Source organism: Apteryx mantelli, chromosome 35 (genome assembly GCF_036417845.1).
Source record: "Apteryx mantelli isolate bAptMan1 chromosome 35, bAptMan1.hap1, whole genome shotgun sequence".
In the NCBI taxonomy this organism is placed as follows: Eukaryota; Metazoa; Chordata; class Aves; order Apterygiformes; family Apterygidae; genus Apteryx; species Apteryx mantelli.
Genome location: NC_090012.1, coordinates 935,143 through 944,499, shown reverse-complemented (window position 1 = coordinate 944,499; position 9,357 = coordinate 935,143). Strand labels below are relative to the sequence as shown.

General features: G+C 70.1%; 1 protein-coding gene across 1 annotated transcript; it reads right to left on the bottom strand.

Annotated features, from left to right (window-relative positions):
- Positions 1-1,362: 1,362 nt before the first annotated feature.
- On the bottom strand, positions 1,363-5,483 carry LOC106487888 (cytochrome P450 2G1-like). Its single transcript, XM_067314554.1, has 9 exons — positions 5,259-5,483; positions 4,590-4,752; positions 4,312-4,461; positions 4,069-4,229; positions 3,599-3,775; positions 3,364-3,505; positions 3,092-3,279; positions 2,083-2,224; positions 1,363-1,967 (listed from the first exon to the last, which is right to left on the bottom strand). The coding sequence occupies exons 1-9, from the start codon at positions 5,436-5,438 to the stop codon at positions 1,786-1,788; spliced, it is 1,485 nt and encodes a 494-aa protein (XP_067170655.1). The 5' UTR covers positions 5,439-5,483; the 3' UTR covers positions 1,363-1,785.
- Positions 5,484-9,357: the final 3,874 nt, after the last annotated feature.

Below are 9,357 nucleotides of genomic sequence, written 5' to 3'. Positions count from 1 at the left end.
TTGTCATCTAATTTATACATAGGCCAGCACTGATCACAATACCGCTTCACTTTGATTTTCATTAGGGAATCCCCACCAAATTTTTCCAGTTTTCCAGGATGCATCCTAAGGGAGAACGAGGGGGGATCTCAGTGGAGGAGGAAACCAACCCCATGGGATAATTATTCCAGAAACACCTTTTCCCACTCACCGATCTCCCCGTTGTTCCCTCTATCAGTCGATATCTCTCTTCCAGCGTTGCACCGTTGTGTCGCTCACCGTCCCGCCGCGGAGCCGGAGCCCCCGGAGTCCCCGAGCAAAGGTCGGTGCGCGCTGGAGTCCGCGCAGCGCTTGGGCTCTGCGGCCAGCGCGGCGAGTCGAGCCGGGCAAGGCTGCTCCCGCCCGGGTCGCCCGAAAACGTCGTCCCGAATCGGGGATTCGTTGCCCGGTGTGCAACGAGTCGGTCCGCACACACGGTGGAGATACCGCTTCATTTCGCGATTGCGCAACGCCGGGCGCTGGGTGCCGAATGCCCAAAGCCAGCACGCCAAGCAATTCTTCGCAATTCTATTTATACAGGTTTTCCCGGCCAAGAGCTGCCTCCTGCTCGGCCCCCGCTCCGGGATTGGCTGAAGTAGCTGCGCGTTGCTGACACGGCACTTCCCGCTCGCGCCCGCCCGCCGGCGGGGAAGGGGCTCCCCGCGACCCGGGCTCTGCAGCCTCGCCCGTGTGGTTCTTAGCGTTATAACGACAGTACAAGGAAGAAAGTTCGTGTCGTAATGAAGCAGGAGCGATGAGCTACAGCCGGGTTCCCGGGACGTTCCTAACTGGGAGGACGAACGTGGGCGCGAGCACTGATTCCTCCCCTGCCCGCGCTTGGCGGCTTCAAGGATGGGTGCTGCGCTCCCAAACCCGAACCGCTCAGGTTCCTTCCGGAGCAGAACTCGCAAGTTCGGTTAATGATTCGGATAACGGGGGCAGCGGCGGGGGGCAGCACCGCCCGCGCCCGGCCTTATACCGCGGCGGCCAGGGGAGCGCCGGGGGCCGCGGCTGGGGTTTCGGCGCCCGGCCGGGCACGGGGGCTCGTTGCATAAGTCCGAAGCCGCGGGGGCCCCGGCTCGGCACCCCCCCGGCCTCGCCGCCTGCTTGGAAATTTCCACGGCGCCTTGCGCAACGGGGCTGCCCCTCGCACGTGCACGGGGGCGTGCGGTGCTGAGCGGCGTGCCAAGCGCCCGCCACGCCATGCCATGCCGTGCCGCGCCAGCGCCCCGGCTCCGCTTGCAGGAAGCGAGTCGCGGGCGGCCCCGGCGCCCCGGGGAGGGACGAGCGGAGCCGGTGCCCCCCGCGCCAGCCGAGCAACACGACACGACACGACACTTAAGGCGATTAAACGCTCATTGTTGCCGCAGGGAAGGTCCCGCCGGGGCTTAGGGGAGCACAAAGGCAGCGCAAACACTCTCGGCCTCGGCCCACGCCAAAAATTTAATCGGGATTCTTTCTGTGGGTAAACAGGGCTCGTTTGCAGGGGAGGGGGCGGGCGGGCGGGCGGATGCTCCCGCGGGGCTCTGCCGGAGGGAGGACGGGGCCGCGCGGCCCGGTGGCGCAGGATTCCTGCGGTGGGGTCCCACGCTGGGCTCCCGCACTGGGTTCCCACGGTGGGTTCCCATGTTGGGTTCCCACAGTGGGTTCCCACACCGGGTTCCTGCACCGGGTTCCCGCACCCCAGGGTTCCCGCGGGACCGAGGCGAGGGGCCGCGGTGCCGCACCCCAGGGCTCCCGCAGGGCCGCGCGGGCTCCCGGCCGGGCTCAGCGGGCCACGACGCGGAGCTGGTAGATGGGCGGGATGTTGGCGAAGCCGCTCTCGAGCGGGGTGATGTTGATCTCGGCCGGCGGCACCAGCGGCTCCAGCCGGAAGCTCTGCAGGATGGTGGTGAAGAAGAGGAAGAGCTCCATGCGCGCCAGGGCCTCCCCCAGGCAGATGCGCTTCCCTGCAAGGCACGAGGGGGGTCGGGGGGCGGCACGGGCGCCCCGGGGGTGCAGCCGCCCCGACGGCTCCGCGGGGGCACACGGGCACCCGGGGGCCTCGCCGCCGCCGCCGGCTACCTGAGGAGAAGGGCACGAAGGCGTCGTTCTTCTTGAAGCCCCCGCTGGCGTCCAGGAAGTTCTCGGGGTTGAAGGCCTGGGGGTGCTTGTACATGCTGGGGTCGTGCAGGACGGTGCTGAGCAAGGGGTAGACCTCGGTGTCCTGGGAGCGGCGCGGGGGGCCGTGAGCCGGGGGCACCGGCCCGTCGCCTCGGGGGGCGGCGCGCACGGGGCCAGGCGGGACAGCAGGCACGGGGCAATGTGCACGGGGCCAAGGCAGGGCAGCGGGCGCGGGGCAATGTGCACAGGGCAAGCCAGGGCAGCGGGCGTGGGGACAGCGGGCACGGGGACAGTGCGCATGGGGACAGCGTGCACGGGGACAGCGTGCACAGGAGCAAGCCGGGCAGCATGCACAGGGACAGTGTGCACAGGGACAGTGCGCATGGGGACAGTGTGCATGGGGACAGCGTGCACGGGGACAGTGTGCACAGGGACAGTGTGCATGGGGACAGCGGGCATGGGGACAGCGTGCACGGGCACAGCGGGCATGGGGACAGCGTGCACGGGGACAGTGTGCACAGGGACAGTGTGCATGGGGACAGCGGGCATGGGGACAGCGTGCACGGGCACAGCGGGCATGGGGACAGCGGGCACGGGGACAGTGTGCATGGGGACAGTGTGCATGGGGACAGCGGGCATGGGGACAGCGGGCATGGGGAGAGCATGCACAGGGACAGGCAGAGCAGCATGCACAGAGCAGCGTGCATGGGACTAAACCAAGGCAGCGTGCACAGGGACAGTGTGCACAGGGACAGCGTGCACAGGAGCAAGCCGGGCAGCATGCACAGGGACAGCGTGCACGGGGACAGTGTGCACAGGGACAGTGTGCACGGGGACAGCGGCTGGCGGCTGTTCTGCAGAGCCACGTTAGCGGAGGGGAGCGACCCGCTTTTTGCACGCGCAGGCATCGGAAAGGAGCGGCGGAGGAAGGCGCTGGCCCCCGCGCGGGGCCGGGGTCGGGGTCGGGCACCTTGGGGATGACGTAGCCGCGGAACAGCGTGTCGCGGGTGACCGTGTGCGGCACGTTCATGGGCAGCAGGTCGCTGACCCGCTGCACCTCGTGGATGACGGCGTCGGTGTAGGGCATGCGGCCGCGGTCCTCGATGTTGGGCGGGCGCTCGCAGCCGATCACCCGCTTGATCTCCTCGTGCAGCTTCTCTGCGGGGCGGACGGGGCCGGGGCTCAGGCCGGGCCGGGGCCGGGGGGACCCTGCACCGGGACCCCGCGCCGGGACCCCGTTACCTTGCACCTCCGGGTGCTTCATCAGCAGCAGGAAGCCGTAGCGCAGCGTGGAGCTCACGGTCTCCGTCCCGGCGAAGAACAGGTTGAGCGTGGTCAGCTCCAGGTTCTTGATGTTGAACTCAGAGGAAGGGTTGTTTTTTTCCTTGAAAAACAAACAAAAAAAGCATAAAACGCCCGGAGGCCCCGTCTGCGCCCGCCCGCGGAGCGCGGGACCCCCCCGGCCCGGAGCACGCACCTTGTCCATCTGGATGAGGAAGCAGTCGATGAAGTCCCGGGGGAAGCCGGGGTCCAGGGTCTCCTTGTTCCGCAGCACCCGCTTGGCGATGAACTGCCGCATCCTCTCCAGGATGTGGTAGATTTTCATGTGGGGGCCGGGGAAGTACTTGAGGAGGCTCCCGTTCATGTCGTAGAACTGCGGGGGCGAGAGGCGAGACGTGCCGGCGCCCGTGCGGCCGTGCAGCTGCCCATGCACCGGGCATCCGGGCGTGCAGCTGTGCATCTGTGCATCTAGCCGGGCAGCCGGGCACGCATCTGGGCACCCACCCCTGTGCCTGTGCAACCATGCAACTGTGCATCCACATGTGTGTCCGTGCATGCATCCACGCAACAGTGCACATACCTGTGCATCTGCCCGGGCATCTGTGCATCCGTGCATGGATCTATGCATCCACCCATGCATCCGCCTGCATGTCCGTGCATCCGTACCTGCGACCAGGGTGTGCTCAGCTCCCGGAAGCTCTCGTTCATCATCTGCAGCAGGGCCAGGAAATCCTCATCCTGGTAGTCGAAGCGGTTCCCGAAGACGATGGAGCAGATGACGTTGGAGACGGCGCGGCTCAGGAAATACGTGGGGTCGAAGGGCTGCTCTGCGGGGCGGGGCGGGGAGAGCGAGGGTCGCGCGCGGCTCCCCCCCCCCCCCCGGCGCCCCGCGCCCCGCCGAGCGCCCACCTTGGGTGTCGCGCAGCTCCTGCAGCAGGAACTGTGCCTCCTCCTGGATGCGCTCCTCGATGGTGCGCTTGCCCATGCCGAAGTTGCGCAGGACGGTGAGGGAGAAGCGGCGCAGCTGCCTCCAGCGCTCCCCGTTGGCGAACACCACCCCTGCGGCGCGGCGCAGCACAGCGCGGCACGGCGCGGGTGAGCCGGGGGGGGGGGTCGCAGGGCTGCAAACGGGGCCGAGCAGCCTGCGGGGCTGCAAATGGGGGCCGGGCTGCGCCGGCGCCGCTCACCGTGGCTCTCGAAGGTCCGGTCGAGCGTCGGCATTTGGGCTCGGCCCCCGAACGCCTCGGCCTGGTCCACCAGCGCCTCCTTGACGGCCTCGTGGCCGCACAGCACCACCACGGGTTTGGGGCCGAAGTAGACGGTGAACACGGGGCCGTACTTGCTGCGCAGCTGCGGGGGGGAAGGAGGCTCGGGCGGGAGCGCTGGCACCAGCATGGGAACGCTGGCACCGGCGCGGGAACGTCGGCACCGGCACGGGAAAGTCTGGCACCGGCGCGGGAAAAAACCACGCAACGGCGCGGGAAAATTTTGCCCTAGCGCGGGAACATCTGGCAGTGGTGTGGGAACATCTGGAACCAGTGTGGGAAAATCGGGCAATGTCCTGGGAACATCTGGCCCTGGCGTGGGAACATATGGAGCCAGCGCGGGAAGGTCTGGCCGCAGCACGGGAAAATCTGGCACCAGCGCGGGAAAATCGCGCGGTGACGTGGGAAAGTCTGGCCCTGGCGTGGGAACAGCTGGCAGTGGTGTGGGAACAGCTGGAACCAGTGCGGGAAAATCGAGCAATGACCGGGGAACATCTGGCCCTGGCGCGGGAAGACCTGGAAGCGGCGCAGGAAAATCTGGCCCCGGCCGCGGCGGTGCCTCTGCTCCGGGGCGCCACACCCCCGACTCACCTTCTCCAAGGATTTCATGGTCTCCGAGGAGGAGAGCTGGAAGAAGTTCCCGATGAGCGGCAGGGGAGTGGGCCCTGGGGGCAGCTTGCCCGGGGAGCCCTTCTTCCTCCAGAGGGAGAGGAAGAAGAGGTAGGAGAGGCAGACGGCCAGGACGAAGGTGGCGGCTCCGCTCAGCTCCATGCCGCCGACGCAGCCCACCCCGTGCGCGGCGCCCGGCCGCCGCCAGCCCTCCCTGCCCTATATATGCGTCCCGGCGGCGCCGCCCAGCCCGGCCTCCCCGTTGCATAAGCGCTGGGTAAATAGCCGGGGCGCAAAGTCTCCCTGCAGCCCTCGCGGCCGGGTCGTCCTCGGGGCAGCACGCGCCGCCCGAGAGCATTCCAGAAACGAGAGGCTCTCGGGAGAGCTCGGCTCTTCCCGCCGGCTTCGCCCCCTGCGCCGGGCGTTGCATCGCGGCGCAGTGGGTTGCAGGGCTGGCGCGCTGCGGGGCGATGCAGGGAGGCGCAGTGCATCGCGGGGTGCTGCATTGCGGCGTGGTTCATTGCGGGGTGCTGCATTGCAGCGTGGTGCACTGTGGGGTGCTGCATTGCAGCATGGTGCACTGTGGGGTGCTGCATTGCAACGTGGTGCATTGCAACGTGGTGCATCGCAGGGTGCTGCATTGCAACGTGGTGCATCGCGGGGGGCTGCGCTGCAGCGTGGTGCACTGTGGGGTGCTGTATTGCGGGGTGCCGCACTGCAGCATGTTGCATCGCGGGCTGCTGCATCGCGGGGCATTGCAGGGCAGCGCGTTACATTGCAGGGCATTTTGGGGCAGCCCATTGCATTGCGGGGTGTTGTGTTGTTGCATTGTGTTGTGTTTTGTGTGGTGGGGCATGTCGGGGCAGCGCGTTGCATTGCGGGGTGTTGTGTTTTGTGTGTTGTGTTGTGTTGTGTTGTGTTTGTGTGCCAGGGCATGTCGGGGCAGCGCTGCGCCGCGGGGCGTTGCAGGGCAGCGCGCTGCGTTGCCAGGCTGCGCGTTGCGGGGCTTTGCCCTGCGCAGCGGTGGGTGGCGGGGTGCCGCAGCGTGGGGCGGCGCGCTGCATTGCCGGGCGGCCTGCTGCAGGGTGCTGCATTGCGTGACAGCACGTTGTGGGGTGTTGCATGGCGTGACAGCGCGTTGTGGGGTGTTGCATTGCGTGACGGTGTGTTGCATTGCATGACAGCGCACTGTGGGGTGTTGCATTGTGTGACGGTGCGCTGTGGGGTGTTGCATTGCATGACGGTGCGTTGTGGGGTGTTGCCTTGCGTGCCAGCACGCTGCATCATGTGACAGCGTGTTGCACTGTGTGACAGCGTGTTGCGGGGTGTTGCACTGCGCGCCAGCACGTTGCGGGGTGTTGTGGGCCCCCTGCCACCCGGACTCCGGGGCCCGCTGCCTCCCGCCCTGCGCGGGTGCGGGAGCTGCAGCTGCGGCTGCGGGTGGCACCGGCCCTGCTCCTGCCGGCGGTGCAGCGAGGGCAGGGGGACGCAGGCGTTCGCCGACGTTTCGCCCTTTCCCCGCAGTTGTCCCGCAGCGGCGGCTCCCGCGCTGCCCCGGCCCCCTCGGCCGGCTCCTCCCCGGCGTTTTTCCACTGGAAGCGGCAGGAGGCGAAGGGAGGAGCGGGAGGAGCCGGGCTGGAAAAACAGCGTCACGCCGGAGCGCAGACACCAGGCGAAAAGCAAAACCACCCGAGCGAAGCCCCAGCGCGTCCAGCCGGGAGGTTTCCGGCCCCGCGGCGGCCGCCGGGCCACGGCGCGGCTGCACTTCGCCCAGGGAGGGGGGCGGCTGCTGGGTTTTGCAGTTTAAGCAGGGCAGAAATCCCCCGCCGGGTGGTGGGGCAGGTTTGGGGGCAGGTTGTGGGTCTGGCTCCCGCGGCCGTTGCCCCTCGCTGCAGCCCGGCACGGTGCAGCCCGGCATGCACGGCACGGCACAGCACGGCTTGGCACGGCGCAGCCCGGCATGCATGGCACGGCACGGCACGGCACGGCACGGCACGGCATTGCCGAACCCCCAGAAACCTCCGTGCCGAGCGTCCCGGGAGCAGCCGGCGCTCAGGCCTGCGCTCGGCGCGGCCACGCCGGGGTTAACGGCGTGGCGCTTCCCCGGCGGCCGCCAGCGCCTGCCGTAATCTGGGCGGGGGGGGGATTAGGGCCGATAGCGCATCGCATCGGGGATTAAAACCTGGGAATTGCTCAACGCAGCACAGCTGAGCTAAAAACAGCCACCGCCGCCGGCACCGGGCGCCCCCGTGGCCCGAGCTGGCCCCGAGAGCCCGGCGAGCCGTGCACGGCAGCCGCGAAACGTACCCGAAAGCAAATCGCCCGCAGCGTCCCGTCCCCGGGCAGCCGCAGGGCCGACGCGGGCACCGCCGCGCTTTGCAGCAGCTCGCCGCACGTGTGGGTGCCGGGGCGCACGGGCGCCTGGATGTGCAGGCGATGTGGGTGCAACGGTGCGCGGCTGCACGGCTGAGAGCGCGCACAGGCGCGAGGGCGCGCGACCGCACGGCCGCAGGGGCCACACGGCTGCGGGGCCGCACGGGCGCCAAGGGCGCGCAGACGCGCGAGCGCGGCGCTGCGAGGACTCACAGGTGCAAAGGGTGCGCAGGTGCACGGGCGCACCGGTGCGAGGATGCACGGCTGCAAAGGGTGCCCGGGTGCCCGGCTGGCAGTGGGGCGGGCTGGGCGCGTGCACCCCGCTCCCTGTTCCCCGCGGGTGTCAGCGGCCGTGGCGGGGCTGCGGCACGGCGGCGCGGCCGGGAGGAGCCAGCGCGGGGCGGCGGGAGCGGCGGGAGCAGCACTCGACCCTGGCGGGGCCCCGCTGGCCGGGGGCCGGGCGGCGTCACCGTGCCGGGAGCACAGCCAGTTCCCGGCGCGCTCCCTCGGTGCCGGGCGGGCCGGGCCGCGCCGGGCTGGGTGGGGGCGAGTGTTGGGGCGCCACGGCCACGGGGACGAGGATGGGGACAGGGACGGGGACCGCGACCCCCCACCCCCCACCCCGGCCCGGCCAGGGGTCCCGCGGCAGCGCCGGCCCTGCGGCATCGCGCGGCCGAGCCCCGGCACCGGGCAGCCCCTCCATGGTGCGTCCCCGTGGTGTCCCCAGGGTGTCCCCATGGGTGTCCCCAGTGCGTCCCCACGGCCAGGGTCCCCCCCAGCTCTGACCTGCTGCCGGCGGGGAGCAGCGGGTGGCTCAGAGCCAGGGCTGTGCCGAGCCGTGCCGGACCGTGCCGGACCATGCACCAAGCTGTGCCAAGCCGTGCCGAACCTGCAGCCCTGCCACTGGGGCAGCAGCGGGTCCTGGTGGGCGCGTGTGCAAGCGTGTGCATGGCATGCACGTGTGCATGGCGTGTGCAAGCGTGTGCGTAGCGTGTCCCACACGCAACACACCACGGCTGTGCACAGCCGACACCGGGAGTGCGCGTGGGTGTGCAGTGCTGCGTGTGCAAGCGTGTGCTGTGTGCAGTGCCCCGGGGCTGAGCCCTGCCGATGGGGGGGGCGCGTGTGCAAGCGCATGTGCAAGCGCGTGTGCAAGCGCGTGCGCTGTGACGGGCTGCACGCAACGCACCCGGCGCCTCACCCTGCCGAGGAGCGGGGTCGGCGCGCTGATGTCGGCGCGCTGCGGACGGGCGCGCGTGCAAGCATGTGCGCCACTGCACTGCGCCGGGGCCCCAAACCGGCCGTGGGGCGTCGCAGCCCCGCTCGCTTGCGCCCCCCCCCCCCCGGTCCGGCAGTGGTGTGGAGCCCCATGGGGCGCGTGGCCGCGGTGCGTCCCCGATGCCGCCCCGCCGGCGGCCCCGGCGCCCGGCACGGCCCCGCGCAGGAAATGCCTTCGCGCTCAAGCAGCCCCCGCGGCCTCCCAGGAATGCGCCGCCGCCTCGGCCCGCGCCCGGCCCGGCCCCGGCTTGCGCAAGCCCCCGGCTGCGGCCCGCGCCGTGGCTGCGGCTGCACGGGGCGCGCGGGCGGCGCGCGAGCGGTGCACAGGGCGCACAGGTGTTTGCACGGGGCGTCAGCCCTGCCCGGGGCGCGCAGGTGTTGCACGGGGTGGCGGGTGGTGCACAGGGCACGAGCCTTGCCCAGGGGTGTT

Bases quoted from the DNA above. Each gene is read 5' to 3' on its own strand.
- LOC106487888 (XM_067314554.1), bottom strand. From the start codon at position 5,438: ATGGAGCTGAGCGGAGCCGCCACCTTCGTCCTGGCCGTCTGCCTCTCC. The intron at 4,230-4,311 runs GTGGGCGCTCGG...CCCGCCCCGCAG, and splicing joins GGAGCTGCGCGACACCCAAG to AGCAGCCCTTCGACCCCACG. The intron at 1,968-2,082 runs GTAGCCGGCGGC...CGTGCCTTGCAG, and splicing joins CTTCGTGCCCTTCTCCTCAG to GGAAGCGCATCTGCCTGGGG.